Source organism: Ovis canadensis, chromosome 3, assembly GCF_042477335.2.
Source record: "Ovis canadensis isolate MfBH-ARS-UI-01 breed Bighorn chromosome 3, ARS-UI_OviCan_v2, whole genome shotgun sequence".
NCBI lineage: Eukaryota > Metazoa > Chordata > Mammalia > Artiodactyla > Bovidae > Ovis > Ovis canadensis.
This window is the reverse complement of record NC_091247.1, coordinates 86,897,272-86,914,901: the sequence shown is the minus strand read 5'-3', so window position 1 is coordinate 86,914,901 and position 17,630 is coordinate 86,897,272. Positions and strand designations below refer to the sequence as shown.

Sequence of the window (17,630 nt, the reverse complement as noted above, 5' to 3'; positions counted from 1 at the left end):
CAGCAACAAAGACCCAGCACAGCCAAAAGATAAATAAATGTGAAAAAAAAGACCTAAAATGACGAAACTTCTAGGAGAAAACATAGGACAAAGTCTTATTTTCATTTAGGCAAATATTTTTTTCACATGAAACAAAAGCACCATCCATAAAGGAAAAAATTTATTGTACTTCATTAAAATTAGAAACTTTGGCTCTCCAAATAACATTGTTAAGAGTGACGAATAAGAGTATGGTATAATTAAAAGTATTTAACTTACATCAGATAAAATAGAATTAAAGCCAAAAACTAAAGGGGTTGATTCAACAAGAGGATATACATTTGTAAATATGCACCCAAACAGAGATACCTCAATATATGAGCATACATTTTAAAAAACTGAAGGGAGAAATAGACAGCAACACACTAGTAACCGGGGGCTTCAATCTCTCACTGTTGGACTTCCCTGGTGGTCCAGTGGTTACGAACCTTTTGCCCATGCAGGGAACATGGCTTCAGTCCCTGGTCTAGGAAGATTCCACATGCCATGGGGCAAATAAGCCAGAGCACCACAACCACTGAAGCCTGCATGCCTGGAGTCCCTGCTCTGCAACAAGACAGCTCACCACAATGAGAAGCCCTCACACCACAGCTAGAGAGCAGCCCCCACTTGCTGCAACTAGAGAAAGCCCGCATACAGCAATTAAGACCAATCTCAGCCATAAAAAGCTAAAAAAAAAAAAAAAAAAAAACCACTGTCAAAAATGGATAGATAATCCAGATGGAAAATCAGTACAGAATATTGAATTTAGGCTACAAATACACTTAACGGAAATTTACAGAACATTCCATGCAAAAGCAGCAGAATGTATATTCTTTTCAAGCACACAGAAAACATTCCCCAGGGTGGATCAGATGTTACAGCACAAAACAAATCTTAATAAATTTAAGAACAGTGAATCATATCAAGCCATCTTTTCTGACCACAATAGTGTGAAACTACAAATCAATTAGAAGGCAAAAACACTGGAAAATTCATAAATATGTGAAGATTAAACAACATACAACTGACTAACCAACAAGTCAAAGTGAAATCAAAAGAGAAACAAAAAAATATCAAGACAAATAATGGAAACACAATATACTCAAATTTATGGGATGCAGCAAAAGCAGTTCCAAGAGGGAAGTTCATAGCAATAAACACCTACGTTAAGAAAAGAAAGATCTCAAATAAACAACCTAACTTTATATCTCAAGGAACTATAAAAAGAAGCAATAGTAGTAGAAGGAGGGAAATAAAGATCATAGTGGAAATAAATGAAACAGAAACTAGAAAGACAACAGAAAACAAATCAATAAAGCGAACAGCCGGGTTTTTAAAAAGATAAAATAGAGAAGCCTTTATACAGACTTAACAAGAAAAAAAATTACAACTGATACCACATAAATACAAAGGATAAAAGGCTACGATGAACAATTACACACCAACAAACTGGACATTTAGAAGAAGGGAACAGATTCCTAGAAATGTGCAACCTACCAATCTTGAATCATAAAGGAGTAGAAAATCTGAATAGATCACGTAATAGTAAGGAGGTTAAATCAGTAATCAAAAAACCTCTCAACAAACAAAAGATAAGAACCAGAGGGCTTTACTGGTAAATTCTACCAAACATTTAAATAACAATCCTGCTCAAATTCTTCTGAAAAACAGAAGTGGGGGGAATACTTTCAAACTCATTTTATGAAACCACCATCAATATCCTGATAATAAAGCCAGATAAGGACACTACAAGAAAATTACAGCCTAGTATCCCTGATGACCACAAACACAAATACCCTCAACAAAATATCAGCAAACTGAGTTCATTAAAAGGATCATACTCTCTTGGTAAGGTTGAAATAGGAGAGCAAAAACGGCTAGCTTAAAACTCAATATTCAAAGAACTAAGATCACGGCATCCAGTCCCACCACTTCATTGGCAAATAGATGTGGGGGGGGGGGCAGAAATGGAAACAGTGGGAGACTTTATTTTCTTGGGCTCCAAAATCACTGCAGACTGTGACTGCAGCCATGAAATTAAAAGACACTTGCTCCCTGGAAGAAAAGCTATGACCAACCTAGACAACACATTAAAAAGCAGAGACATCACTTTGTCAACAAAGGTTTGTACAGTCAAAGCTATGGTTTTCCTAGTAGTCATGTGTAGATGTGAGAGTTGGACCATAAAGAAAGCTGAGCACTAAAGAATTGATGCTTTTGAACTATGGTGCTGGAGAAGACTCTTCAGAGTTCCCTGGAGAGCAAGGAGATCAAACCAGTCAATCCTAAAGGAAATTAACCCTGATTATTCATTCGAAGCACTGATGCTAAAGCTTCAATACTTTGGCCACCTGATGCAAACAGCTGACTCATTAAGACCTTGATGCTGTGAAAGACTGAAGGCAAGAAAAGCAGGTAAAAGAGGATGAGATGGTTGGATGGCATCACTGATTCAATGGACACGAGTTTGAACAAACTCCGGGGGACAGTGAAAGACAGGGAAGCCTGGCGTGCTACAGTCCATGAGGTTGCAAAGAGTCAGGCATGACTTAGCAACTGAACAACAACAACAAATAATCAAGTGGCATTTATTCCAGGGATGAAAGGATTTTTCCAACACACCACATTAACAAAATGCAGCATCCATTCATGATAATACCTCTTAACAAAGTGAGTGTAGAAGGGATGTACCTCAACATAATAAAGACCATATATTATCAGCCCACAGCTAACATCATATTCAATGCTGAAAGGCTGAAAACTTTTCTTTTAAGATCAGGAACAAGACAGGATGTCCACTTTTACTACTTTTATTCAACACAGTATTTACTGGAAGTCCTAGTCAGAGCAGTTACACAACAGAAAAAAGGCATACAAATCAGAAAGGAAGAAGCAAACTGCATATCTGCAGATGAAACAACACTATATACACAAAACCATAAAGGCTCCACCAAAAAACCTGTTGGAATTAATTGAAAACTTCAGTCAAGTTGCAGGATACAAAGTCAATATACAAAAATCAATTACATTTCTATTAATATACACTAATAACAAATCATTGGAAAGAGAGCAATTTTATGTGCCATGCATCAAAATGCAACTGTAGAAGACATAAATAAATGGAAAGATACTCTATGTTCATGAGCTAGAAGAATTAATATTGTTAAGATGTTCATACTACTCAAAATGATCTACAGATCAATGCAATTCCTATCAAAATTCCAATGGTATTTTTCACAAAAAAAGAAAAATAAATCTTAAAGTTTGTATAGAATCACAAAAGACTCTAAAGAGCCAAAGCAATCTTAAGAAGAACAAAGGTGGAGGTATCATGCCTCTGATTTCAAACTATACTCAAAGTCACAATACTGGCATAAAAATGGACATGTCAAGTGAATGAAAAAGAACAGAGGCCAGACATAAACCCATGCATGTATGGTCAATTAATTTATAACAAAGGAGCCAAGAATAAACAAAGGAAAAGGGCAGTCTCTTTGATAAATGGTGCTGGGAAAACTGAACCACCACATGCAGAAGAATGAAACTTAAGCCCAGTCCTACACTATACAAAAAAATCAACTGAAAATGGAATGCAGACTTGAACACAAGACCTGAAACCATAAAACTCCTAGAAGGAAACATAGGAGGGTAAACTCCTTCACACTGATCCTAGCAATGATTTCTTGGATTTGACATGAGCAGCAAAAGCAAAAATAAACAACTGTGATTAAATCAAACTAAAAGCTTCTCTATAGCAAAGGAAACCATTAAAAAATGAACTGGAGAAAATATTTGCAAATCTTGTATCTGATAAAGGATTAATATCCAAAACACATAAAGAACTCATATAACACAATATCAAAAGAAAACAAGCCCCACCTATCAATTAGAGTAAAAAATGGGCAGAGGAACTTAATATCCATTTTCCCAAAAAAGATACACAAACGGCCAACAAGTAAATGAAGAAGTGTCCCATCAATAACCAACAGGGCAACGCAAATCAAAACCACAATGAGGTTATCATCTCCCACCTGTTAGAACAGCTATTGTCAAAAGGGTAACAACGCATGCTGACAAGGATGTGGAGAAATGGGAACCCTGGTGCACTGTCGGTGGGAATGTAAGTTGGTGCAGGCACTATGGAACAGTACAGAGGTTGCTCAACAAATTTAAAAACAGAATTACCATGAGATCCAACAATTCTACTTCTAGTATACAGTCAAGGAGATGAAATCACTATCTTGAATGAAATCTGCACCCTCATGTCAGGGCATCATTATTTACAATAGCCAAGACATGGAAACAACCTCTATCTCCACTGATAGGTGAATGGATACAGAAAATGTGATGTGTATATACAAAGAGAGACAATGATATATTATTCAGCCATAAAAGGAAGGAAATCCTACTATTTGCAATAATATGGATGGATCTTGAAGGCATTATAAGTGAGATAAGTCAAACAGAGAAAGACAAATATCATATGATTTCACTTACATTTGGAATCCACAAAAACCAGAGCTGGTGATTATTAGAGCCAAGGGGTCAAAGGTGGGGAAATGGATAAAGTGGTCAAAGGGTACCAATTTCTTATTATAACATAAATAAGTTCTGGCAATATAACATACACCATGGTGACTGCAGTTAACAATATTTTCTATCTGAAAGTTGTTAAGAGAATGGATCTTACAAGTTCTCACCACAAGAAAAAAGGAAAAAACAACTACGTGTTTTTTTCTGGTTCACAGCACCAGAACTTGCTGTGGGGATTAAGTAGAAAGTGTGCATGAAGCTCCTGATGTAGAGCAGGCACAAAATAACTGTTGTCAATTATACTCTTCCTCTTTTCCCCTCCCGTATCATTGCTTATCCTGATTCTTTTGCCTTGGTATATACTCCTTCCCTCCCATATCGCTGAAAGGCTATTCATTCTTCAAGTATCAGATGAAATGCTACATTTCATATGAAGCCTTTCACATCTTTTTATCAACCTGAGAAGAGCACTTTTTATTTTAGCTTCACGTTTTACTTTTCATATTTTACTGTGGTGAATGTTTCCCTTACCAAACTATAAGCTTTTGGAAGGAAGGGACAAGATATGGTTAATCCACTTCCTAAAATTCACCAGTACTCTACCTTTAGAAGGTTTAATACATATATTTACTAAGAACAGAAATAAGAAAACAAGTATGCCCATCAGAGTGCAGGGAGTTAACCTAGAGTTGTGCATGTGCAGGTAGTGAAGTAAGTGATTAGCAAGCAAGAACCCAAGACAAGAGAGAAGATAAAAAGAAGAGAACTTCTGACGTGGTTTTTCCATCTCCCAGATAAGTTAGGGATCCATGAACCTCTCTATAGAACCCCAGAAACTGAGCTGTCTCCCTTAAGATTTCTTTCCTGTTGGGACTTGAGTACATTGTTCCTTGATACTCCTTTCTCCATCTGTAAAGACCTAAATTTAGATTAAATGATTCAGAATTTCACAGTTGGAATTACATACTAGAAAACACTCCAACTCAATCATTTGACAGATATGGAAATGTAATCCACAGAAGTTAAATTATGCAAAGTTATACAGTTAATAAACAACAGAGCTGGGAATTCCCTGGTGGTTTATGGGTCAGAACTCTGTGTTCTCAATGCTGAGGTCCTGGGTTCAATCCCTGGTTGAGGATCTAACATCCGGTAACCAACCGTGTGGTGCAGCCAAAACAAACATACAAACAAACCAACCCACGAGAGCTGACCTAGTTACAAGCGCAATACTCTTCTTCACTATGCTTAAACAACAGTTAGAATCCTGGCGTAAGTCAAAATGAGTGTGTAATATGACCAGGAGACATATATGCTATATATTTTTGCCAAATACATCCCCATATTACCACAATACTGATTCAAATTCAGTCCACCATGATATTCATTTTATGCTGGCTATCTCTAAAATTAATTCTATTTTATATTTGCATGAAGTTTACCCTGAGTTATCTTTTCTTGAGCTGTATCTTGTTTATCCCTTTGGTGTCACTAGAATTTTTCACAGATTATAGTTTCCCAAGCACTTGACCCATCTGACATCTATATTAATGAGGGAGCAACATTAACCCTATATAATCCTGTAGATAATCAGTATGCCTCTGTAGAAATAAAACAACTAAGTAAAGTTTCCAAAGGTCAAAAACTCAGTAATATAAACTCTACCAAAACATTAGTTATGATTTCTAGAGGGCTCAAAAAAGAGAAATAATAAAGTTACAAACTATATTTAAGTCAAAAACCCTACCTTTAAGTTAAAAGCCAGCAAAAATATTTACTAAAACCTCTGTTATCTGATGAAAGGGAAACTAAAAGTGAAGACACTTAAAGACATATAGATGGGCTACAGATCTACAAAAAGATATCTAATCTTACTCTAGGCCACATTTAAATAGATGTCACTGTTAACACACAGGAGATATGGGTCATTTTCACAAACCACATAACATTTTTTGACTGTTAATTACCTCTACATTAGAAGATAGGGACAAATCACATGAAGCATAAGGAACTGAAACAAAAACAGTAAGAGGAGGAGTATGAATCCAAATATATTAATCTTACTGATAGAATTTTTAAAGCATAAAGTATACTAATTTGTTTGAAACATAGGCTTGGTCCATTAAAAAGAAAGTGTAACCAATTCATACTACTTATATGCATAGTTTTACGATAAAATGTAGAACATACCAGCTCATCCATCAAATCAAGAATACTAAAGAAATTCAGCCAAGAACCCTTAAAAAATGGCAGGGTATGGGGCAGGGGATGAGTGGATGAAAAAAAATAAAATCACCCTCAATTTTTAAATATCCATATATTTTGATATATATTAAAAGCTCATTTACCTAATTTTTAAACACAGAGAGTGTGGTCCTCCGGCAGTTTAAGTGAAATCAGGATCAAAAGGGAAGGAAGAGGGTGTACAAAAGGGCAGCACACAGGGCCCCTGGGAAGAAAAGGTGCGGACCTGGACTCAGCTACCTGGATGGCTGGGCCCCCCATCCTCTTGGTAAGTACCCTTGATGCCTTTTTTGTGCCTCCTATTAATACTTGCTGACTTTTCTCTGAACACTAGTGAGACTGCTTAATCCTCTTGACTTTACACTGATTCTCCTGGTCTTAAAGAGACAAACTGAATTAGTATTTTAAAGCCTGGATATAGTCTCCAGCTGTTAGACTCTGACATTTCAGACTATAGGCTTTTAGTCTATTAGGACTCTCTCCCAAACGGTCAGAATTAGGATATAAACACCTGATTGATTCATCCATATGAGTTCACTCATTGTTGCATGCATAATTTACAGAAAAGCAGTAGAAACAATATTAATTAGAGAAACTGTTGACATAAATAGCATGCACAGTACCTTTTGGTAAACAATGGAGCAGACAAGGTCCTTGACAGCAGATAAAGATAGTTCCTGGGCTTCGATGGTAATGCTCTCCCGTGTGAGGCCAATCTGCAGCAGGAATGAGACTGTATGCACTGAGCCTCTGGAGTTCGTGAGTGACGGTGCACTGAAGCTTCCATTAGAGAGTCGCGCAGAGAGTCCTGTTTTAGGACTTGAACACGGAGAAGGAGCTGGAAGCACAGCAGGAAGAGTGGCAGGTATTACAGACTTCTGAGCTGATGGAGGAGAATTGTTTGCAGACATCTGCCTTTTTTTAATCTTTTAAAACAGTTGTCAATTCTTTTCCAATGGTTATGAAGAGGCCTTAAAATCACAGCGGTAAAAAAATGACTGTAGTTTTGGGTTTAGTTGAAAGCTTCTTTACTTCCTCTTTTAAGCCACTCATGCTGATGATGGCAAGTTCTACAACTGTGAGTTGACTATACCAAAGGTCCCACTTCCCTTAATATCAGTCCCATCAAAAAAGTCTTGTTGTTAGGACCACAACCAGGGTTTGGGGAAGGATTTAACATCACTGAATTATCCTCATCAGAAAAGAGATCTACTAAACATCTTTACCTATTTTCTTTTAAGTCTACTCTTGTCTCTCTCTTTAAATTTCAGAAAATACATAATGAATAAAAGGTGTTTTTCTGTCAAGTAAAATCCTCCTAGTTTAAAAATTAAAAAGTGTTTAGGATTAATCTATTCAGTTTGTATCCTTTGATTCATTGATCTAACAGGACACTTTCTCAAATGTCCACCCTTATATCACCTTCTCACATGTCCTCATTTTCATTTTGAAGGAGTAAATTTTTCCAAGATTAAGCACAAAGCTTTTTAAAATAGAACAGGTATATTCCACTTGATGAACGCGTCCACTGAGAAAGGTTGATGCTTTCTGAAATGTAGGTAGCCTGGAAGAAATTTTTAAAAAAACTTTTAGTATTTTATATTCACTTAACATTATTTTTAAGTTGTAAGAATCCTTATGCTTTCTTTAAATAAGTTTTGGTTGTATGTTTATAATTCACCAATAAATTTTAATGGGTAGCCATTTTATTGGGGCCTGGTTATCACAGCCCATAATTTCAGGGACAGTCTCCTGCTCAAAAAACAAAACAGAAACAAAACACATCCCTGACATTCCTCATTAACACTTGAAACTTAAGGAAGGTCAAAACACTTTATTCCACAAATACACAACTAAGTTATGACAAAAACAGAAAAATAGAAGGGACAAAAAAGAAAAGTAAAACTGATATTGTCATAGAAATAACGTAAGTACCACTGAGTTGTACAAAAGATATATAATATTGCCCTAATGTAGACAAGAGTATTCTTTTTTGTATTAAAAGTTTAAATCTAGACAGAAAACTAAAAAAGCATACACTAAACACAGTTATACGGCACACAAATAAGTGTAAAAGACATAACTAGGACAGGAAGATCGGAAAAAGTGATCGTCACAAAAAAATTTCTAAAAGTAAAAAGAACACTAAGCACGGTTATATTTATCACAGTTTTTCATAAAGACAGTTCAAAAACTAAAAGCGTGACCTCATGGCTAAGTGAAATGGCTCAAAAAGAGATGGATATTTCCATTTAGGTTCCATCACATACCTGTAAACAATCCTAATAACAACAGAGTGAAGCACTCCAAGCAGCTGCAGAACAGCTCTCTGGACAGTGGTTAACAGGACTAAATAAATTAGGATGAAGATAACATAAGATCAAAAACATACAGATATAGGATTAGGAATGAGAAAGTTCAGGAAAACTAAGGCTTAAGAAAAAAGTGCCTAAAGATAACAAAAGCTTTTAGAACTACATTCAGATAAACAATCTGTAACTCATCTTACATTGTACAGCACTTAACATCTTATAAACGTTTATACACTTTCTCATGATATCTCTTTCGAACTTGACAACGCAAATACTACTTTATTATTTTTGCCGATGAGAAAACTAAAGAACTAGCAGATAAAGTAACCTGCCCAGCATCACATGGTTATTAAGAGGTGGAGTAGGAATTAGGACCTACTAGATAGACAAGTTTCATACTTTCCGACCCAGTGGTAGCTCCACAATAACATACTATTTCTCAAAGAGAACAAGGAACTGAGAGAATCACTGCTCAGTGAGGATGTTGTTAGGGTTGAAAGAGCACAGAGAAAAGGCAGAATTGCTCAACTTGTGCTTTGCTTACCTTCTCTCAGTTTTTAAACTAAAACTGTAAAAGAGCACTGAGAACTGAAACTTGAGCCTGGTGAATAAGAGAGACTAAAAGATCTCTGAGAGTGCAAGTCTTCAGGTCCAGATGCAATCTACTCCATATTGCAAATCAGTAAGTGCAAGCACAATTCTGACTCTTACCCTCCTGGAGAAAGAACCGAGCGAAATAATCATGGACTGGAGATGGAGCAGAGCTGTTTCAAGTTTTGTGGGCTAGAGGAATAGGGAAGCAATTTCAGAAACTACAGAATATAACCTTAATATTAACCTTTAGTTACACGTGAAAACAGATTATGAAAGCAAATGGTTTCTGAATACTTAGAAAAGCATATTATGATCACTAGAGGTGAGCTTGAATTAAACAGAATAATGCCAAAGCAACTATATTTACATCTTTGAAAAATGTGATTATTAGCCTTTTTAAAAGGAGAAAATAACTCACAGTAATTGAGTTCTTTCTGCCAGACGCTGTTCTAAGCATTCCACGTTTCCTCATTCAATCCTCACCACAATTCACTTTATAGTTGAGAAAACTGGCCTAGATACTAAAGTACTTGCCCAAGATCATATAATTAGCAAAGCCAGAAAAAAATTAAGCGTATTCTGGCTGAAACAATATTCAAGATGCTATTCCATGCTATTTTTGTAAATAAGTTGCTTAAGTATAAGTTGGATGTTAGTGTGGTTTGCTGCTCTTTATCAACTTAAAGAAACCTTTAGGAGAGTGCTTGAAACTCTGGCCTTCACCCTATATTATTTTTGATTATTTTTAAGATTATAAACACATGGAAAACATGTTTATAAAATCCTCAGATTGTACAGTCTGAGAGAAATAAACTAAAATTCAAGTGAACTATAACAATGACAAGTGTAAAGCTCTGCATTTCAAAAGTTAAATGTGCAATATTGAAATGGAGAAACGCTGACTTAGAACCTGTTCCTTAGAGGAGTTATCAACCCAAGAGTTTAACAGTAGCTGCTATTAATAATATGGGTGACTAAAGAACTAACATAAACCCAAATCCCCAGGACACTGTGAACACATCAGCATCAATCAGTATACTGGTTGCTAATCAGGTTACAGTACCATGGTTAACTTTTTTAAAGGCTGTATTGATTTTCAAAAACAACAGAGTATATATCCAGATTAAGGTGAAGACAATGTCATGTGACAAATTATGCATAACAAAAACGAATAAAATGATGGTCTTCAAATATCTGAAAAGGTGTTAAGAGAGTAACTGTTTTTTCCCCTATTTTTAAATGGATGATTTATTTCTTGCTCTGGGTGACAAAATATTCATTTATGAAGTGTTATCCCTACTTACACCACACACCCAAGAAGTTGTGTTGATGGACAACTTGTGGACACAGAGCAAACATAAGATTAAGGAATTCACAGAATAACTGGTTTATTCAGTATCACTGCAGAGGGCAGAAATAAAATGAAGACAACAGCACTGTTTAGTTACCTTCCAGGGTGTTACTGAGGACCGTGCTACTATATGCACAATACACTGCTGGCTTATCACAAGTGCTCAGTAAGTTTCAGCAATTTTCATAGTAATTAAGAGTAAAGAATTAATAATTAAGCTCCCACTTTACACTAAACTCTGCAATTAAGATGGACTTTCTTAAACCCTTGCTATGACCGCAGGGGAGCTATTTAACTGTTTTACAGAAAAGGAGCCAGAGTTTCAGAATAGTTGCTTGCCCATGACTACACAGCTAATAAGTGATGGAACTACAACTCACATCAAAGTTCCTCTGACTCCAAAGACCATGTTCTTTACACTATTTCATGTCACCTCCAACAATCTGGAACACGTTTTCTCATCATACATGACGAGTAGCTTCAAAAAGCTGAACAAACTTCATAAAAACATTAGCAAAATATCTATGAATAATACTGCATGCAGGTTAAATACTTTAAATTACAAGATACTGCTGTGTTCAATAATAGTAATTTATTTTTGACGGCTGTCTTCCCACTAAATTTCCAAATAATAGCTGCTAATGTTAGCTAAGTAACAGTACCTGTCTTATAATTACAATGATCAGTCCTATCAATAACTTCTGGTAAACTATGTCTTACTTTCATATTAAAGTATTTGTTAAAGTTTCAGCATGAACACAAATAGAAAAAACTAAGCGAGCTGTCTTAGCTTTTGCCCACTCATTCCATCTGTTTTCCCCCTCCCTGTTTTGTTTTATGAACCTTGATTTGATCTGAGATATAGCATTAAAATATTAAGACTAAATATTTTTAAAAATCTAATACCTCTAATTTATTTTGTCTTTATGCCTCAATCACAAAACAAACAATAGTACATTTTACTAGTTGATAAATCAATTAGATATGTTTGTTCCTAATAGCTATGAGCTGGCAAGCATTTTTATTTGAAACATCTCAAATACTCTTTTGGGGAATTATCTGTCATATATTTTATTCAAATGAGCATATAATCTGTCACTATTGTTGAATGGAGTGAAACAGTGGCATACTAAAGGAATCTTGAGTCCAACCTGCCCTATTATTACTACAGGGTAAAAACAAAGGCCCTGGAGGCTAGGGAACTTAACTGAGAGTTACCTCATGGTAACATCACAATTTGAGCCCTCTCTCAATCCTTCCCTACATTTACATTATCTCATTTCTTAGCAAAGCCTCTAAATATAAGAAGTTCAAAAGCAGCATTTTCACTCAACAAATGTGATGGATCAGATAGTAAAGAATCTGCCTGCAATGTGGGAGACCTGGGTTCGATCCCTGGGTTGTGAGGATCCGCTGGAGTAGGAAATGGCAACCCACTCCAGCATTCTTGCCTGGAGAATTCCATGGACAGAGGAGCCTGGTCCATAATGTCACAAAGAGTCAGACATGACTGAGCAACTAACACTATACTTTATCATTTGCTAGACCGTTATGAGAAACTCTAGGGTTGTACAGCAGTGACCAAAACACACATGGCTATTGCTCTCCCTGGAGCTTGCTGTGTGATATGGGACACACGCATTTAACAAATATTCATATTAATAGCAAAGCAACTACAAATTATGAAAGGTGATATGACAGAGTATCCTGAGAGGACCTAATTTCAACTGGGGTCACAGGCAAGGCACCTTTAAGGAAGCTAAAACCTAAAGGGAAACAGAGAGAGAAGCAAAGAGGATTCCAGAAAGACAAATCCAGCTAGTAAATACTTCAAAACGGAAGCTCATTATCTACTGTAGCCAATGTCCTCTTGTACTCAGTAAAGGTAACAGTGAAGAGGTGAAACACTTTCTCTATTCAGAATAGCATAATATTTACCATGACTCTCTACTAGTAACAGGTTTTCCTGGTTTAATATAGTTTTGTGTGCTAGGAATGCTAATGAACGCAGAGAATTTTTTTTTCTTCTGTTGATAAGTACTGTATTCTTTTAATATGTAAAAAAGCATGTGGCCTTTTTCAATGCAATACTTTACAGGTGTCCTGAAGTCAGTATCCATGTTCTACCTTGATACAGGCTAGATTTTGCTTAATAACCCTGATGTTGCTTTTATAGTGTATAAAAAATCCAAATAACTTTATTGCTAGTTTTTTAAAAATCATAGTTTCTAGCAATTCCTACATCTATTTATTTTCAAAAATGTAACTATTACCTTAGATTAATATAAATACTATTCCTCCTAAGAGCTCAGTTCATTAACTAAATTGTTGCTGGTAAAATTCTGCTCATCTAAACCATGGGTATTTGCATCTCAGTCTTTCCCACCATCAGAGAGAACAAAGAGTGAGCACACCAAGTCCGCTCTCCCAGGCAGTGAAAAGTTTATCTGCTATTAAGCTTACAAGCTTCCAGTCTACGAATTTATGTTGGGCTTGATGTATCTACATCACCCCTCTGTGCATCAGCGGTATCTGAGAAATCTGACTAGCTAACAGCCAGTGAGCTATTTCATACGTATGGTCACTATAAACTGACCATAGAAGTGGAGAAAACTTTTTTCTACACTGAAATTAAAATTAAAACATCTCAGAACATTATCTCAAGTTTTTTCATTAATGAGACAACTGCTCCAAAGAGGCTCACATACAAGTTCAATTTGAATTACATAATCAGAGAGAGACTAAAAGTACTATCTGCACAGATTATGAATCACAAGCATGATTATTAAATCAAATTTAAAACTGTATTAGCCAATAATTTCCCAATATCAAGTTCTGTAAAAGTAGTTTCTTTTTAAAATGAGCAATAAACTTCAATATGGTAATATTTTCATCAACTTTAAATGGTCATTTATTCTCTTTCCTCCTGTAGGAGATTTTTCCAATTCTTATATAACTTAAAAATTTAATGCCCGAAAACTTGATGTATTAAGCTTTTTAGGGGATATGGCAGTTTTTAGATGAAACACGACCTACTAAGAGATATTTCTATTCTAAACAGGTCACCTCATGAAACTGAAAGCTTATAAAATTTGTATATTTAAAAGACTCACTGCGATTCATCTCAAGATAATAAACAAGTCAACATTCTTAACTCAGGATGGAAAACTGGCTTGTCAAATATTCAAGTTCCTCTAATCAGGCCAACCACCATCTACATGACCTGCTGAAGCAAAACCTAACACGAAGGCTTCTGTGACACGTTTTACATACTTTTATTAAAACTTGTAACTTCTTTTTGGCTGAAATGTCCATGCTTGCTCTGAATCCAGATGCTAACAGGAAGAAGAAGCGGGTTCCTCTATTAAGTAAACCTGGCCTAGACCTCGATCGGGGCAACGAATCCAAAGATATCCCCCACCTTCGCTGCATTCAAGTTGGTAAGTAAACTTGATCTAAGCAAAATCACAGCCGCTAAAACTTGAAGAGCTGAAGCAGTAAGTACAAAGTAGAAACAGTGTAAGAGTAATACGATAACCGTTTCTAGAGTACAAATTACGGTCTTTAAAAAGTTTTCATTTGCCTCCACAGCTCATTAAGGCTGTGTCGAACTAAGTTCAGGGTGTAACTTATCCTTCCTAATCAAAGATGACACTGATAGTCTTATTTCCTGTGGGGATGGGTGTGGTTGAAGAGACAGTTACGTCCAAGCCATCAATCTGTGTATGGAAAAGTGTGCAGCTCTCACACATGCCTTCGCTCGATTTATATTCGTGCCTGCTGCACACGGCAAGGCCTCTGCTTCTGACTGCGACGACTTCAAATAAAATCTCCAACAAGCAATCGAATAGTCTGTGGTTATTTTACTGCTCAAAGAAACAGACGCTCTCCTCAGTGTTTCATCTAAAGAAAAACCTCCCGGGGGTGAGACTGACTCGGAACAACGCGGCAACTTGCAAAACTAAACCAGAGTCAGGAAACTGGGGTGGGGGCTTACGTTCCCTAAGCACCAACGACTCACCCCTTTGAGACGGCTGCAAGGAAAAGCGGTGTAAAGAAAAGGGAAAGGCTCATCCCAAATTCGGCAGCGTGAGTGCCGCCCGTCTGGCGTCGGGAGTAGTTGGAGGGGGGATCCGGTAAGAGATGGAGACCGAGGGGCCGGGCGCGGTGGTCGCCGGCGTACCGTGACTCCAAGTTGGCGTCGGCGCCCTAGCCGGAACTTGGCCCCATCTGGCGGCCGCGCCGGCGCCCCCGCTCGCCGGGGCGCCCACCGCCCGCTCCTCCCGCAGCGCGCTCCGCCAACTTCCCGCCCAGCCCCGGCGGCCGCCGCCCAGCCCGGCGCGGGGTCCGAGTCCCGCCGCCCCCGTCGCCGCGGCCGCGTGCGGACGGGTGGGGGAGGGGCGGCCGCCGCCAACGCCGCCTCACCCGACGGGCCGGGAGAACAAAGCGGCCGCGGCGGCGCTAACTTTTTCGGTGTCTGTTCCGCGCTCCCCGAGGCGACTACTTACAGAGCCTGGCTCGGCCGGGCGTGAGAAACTCCAAGCCTGCCAGCGTCTGGGTCCTGGACCAGGAGCCAGCGAGGCTTCACGCGCCTCGCAGAATCCCGCCCGCCACAGGCGCCCCTTCTTCCCTCCCTCCCTCCGCCCCGTCCCGTCCTGAGGCCCGAGGGCGGGGGGCCGGGGCGCGCGAGAGGCGGGGGCGCGCGGCCGGCGCGGGGCCTGCCGGGAGCTGTAGTCTCCCCGCGAGCTCGAAGCCGTGGTGGCCGCGTGGGGCTGTGGCTCACTGGCTTGACCTCGCGCGGGAGCAACAGGAGCTCCGGGTGCTTTCGGGTTCGCTCTGCACCCTCCGAGATCCTGGCGTCTCCGTGAGCGCTGGGGAGCGGGGCGCGACCGTGTACATATTCCAGTTACGCACTGTACTTGATACCCATTATTGCTACTGAACTGCCTTTTTCTCTTTTGTCCTCCGCTCTGATGTTAATGATGGTGGCAAGGGGGCAGGGGTGGTGACAAGTCCGGAACTTGCTAGGGGTCTACAGTAGAGAACAGTTTCCACACTGAGGTATCTGCTCCTCCTGTTTCCCTCCCCAGTGCTTAGCCTCTAGGTGGCCACTTGGCACTGCATCCCAGGGGGTTCCACACCTAGGCAGATACATCCAGAGCCCTTCACCTAAAGCAGAATAAACCGGATCTGTCTTCAGTATGTTTTGTGTATCCTACTTGTCCATCTTTAAACTTGAGTGTGTCCCCTATCATCAGAGCAAAGTGAAGTCAGGAATCATGGAACCTAGGTTTCCACGTGGCATTGACAAGGGTGACAATGCCAGGTGAGGAGAGAAGCGGGTGGAAGGAGATCTAGAGGGAAAATACCCTAGATGTTAAATTAGACATGTTTTGCGTGAAAGTCCTGAACAGCTGACACACATAGTCCCAGAAAGGACCTAGTCCTCCTGAGGTCCAAATTTCATCCCCAGAGTCCTTAAGTAAAATATATTGAAAGAAGCGGATGGGTTTCAGCCAATAATTCATCCATCCAGTGCAGAGGTCGAGGACAGTCTTTTGGGATTAGGAAGAAAAAAAGCTAAGTGGGTCCCTACTTTTTATTCCAAGTCATCAATCTTACTGGATGTCCCTGGCTTTAAAGTTAAATGGGAATTTAAAAATAATTTATATTAAAGATGAGGCAAGTAAAATTGTGTATAACTCTGGTCTACTCTGAAGCTATATTTTTAAAAGACATTTCTGAAACATTTTGGGGAATTCGAAGATACTACATGTCTCACATTCAGTAATATCTAATTCAATCTAATTATATTTTATATGGAGCATTCCACTATTCTTTTGCATTAAAATTGAAAGTAAACCCACTCAAGGTTATGTTTAAAATTAAAAACATACCTAGGCTCTTACCTAACTTTGCCTTTTTCTTCCCTTCACTTCCCAACTGACGTTTTAGTCCAACCCCAAATATCCTCTCTCAGCAAGACTCCCAGGAGCTCACTGGACCTGTTTACACCCAGTCCCTTCTTAACTAGAGACTTCATTTTCACCGGTGGTTCTTAAAGAGACAGAAGTTACTTTCTAGAAGTAACTTTTCTAAATGAAGCAAGTTGCTATTTTATAGAGGTGCAAATGTGTGTGTGTGTGTGTGTGTGTGTGTGTGTGTGTTTGGGGCTTCTCAGGTGGCTCGGGGGTAAAGAATCTGCCTGCCATGCAGGAGACGTGGGTTTCATCCCTGGGAGGGGAAGATGCCCCAGAGTAGGAAATAGCAACCCTGCTCCAGTGTTTTTTCCTAGAAAATTCCATGCACAGAGGAGCCTGGCTGGCTACCATCTATGGGGTCACAAAGAGTCAGACACGATTAGCACACATGCATGTGTGTATATATACATACATATATCGATGTATGTATGTATACCTTCATTTCATTTCCACTTTGTCACTTCTCTTTTTAAAAATAAAATCATCTCCTCCTTTCTAGTTGAATCTTTCAACAATACATTTAAGACTATCTGTACCTGTAATTTTTTTGCTTGACACGAACTACAGTTTTCTCAAGATGTTCCATTCCTATTC

General features: G+C 38.6%; 2 protein-coding genes across 3 annotated transcripts in view; one reads left to right on the top strand and one right to left on the bottom strand.

The window, feature by feature from the left end:
• PRKD3 (protein kinase D3) overlaps positions 1-15,916 on the bottom strand; it is an 86,186-nt gene extending 70,270 nt beyond the window's left edge. The window contains exons 1-2 of one of the 2 annotated variants that reach the window (XM_069583537.1): positions 15,564-15,916; positions 7,422-8,362 (exon numbers count right to left, since the gene is read on the bottom strand). In XM_069583537.1, coding sequence (XP_069439638.1) covers positions 7,422-7,709 — 288 coding nt within the window. In that variant the 5' untranslated portion in view covers positions 7,710-8,362; positions 15,564-15,916. Of the gene's footprint in view, positions 1-7,421; positions 8,363-15,076; positions 15,408-15,563 lie in introns of those variants that run through there. The other variant, XM_069583538.1, reaches the window with a different exon arrangement.
• Positions 6,965-17,630, top strand: part of QPCT (glutaminyl-peptide cyclotransferase) — a 73,544-nt gene continuing 62,878 nt past the window's right edge. The window contains exons 1-2 of the mRNA XM_069583554.1: positions 6,965-7,066; positions 14,388-14,495. The gene's annotated coding sequence lies outside the window, so the exon portion shown is untranslated. The remainder of the gene's footprint in view (positions 7,067-14,387; positions 14,496-17,630) is intronic.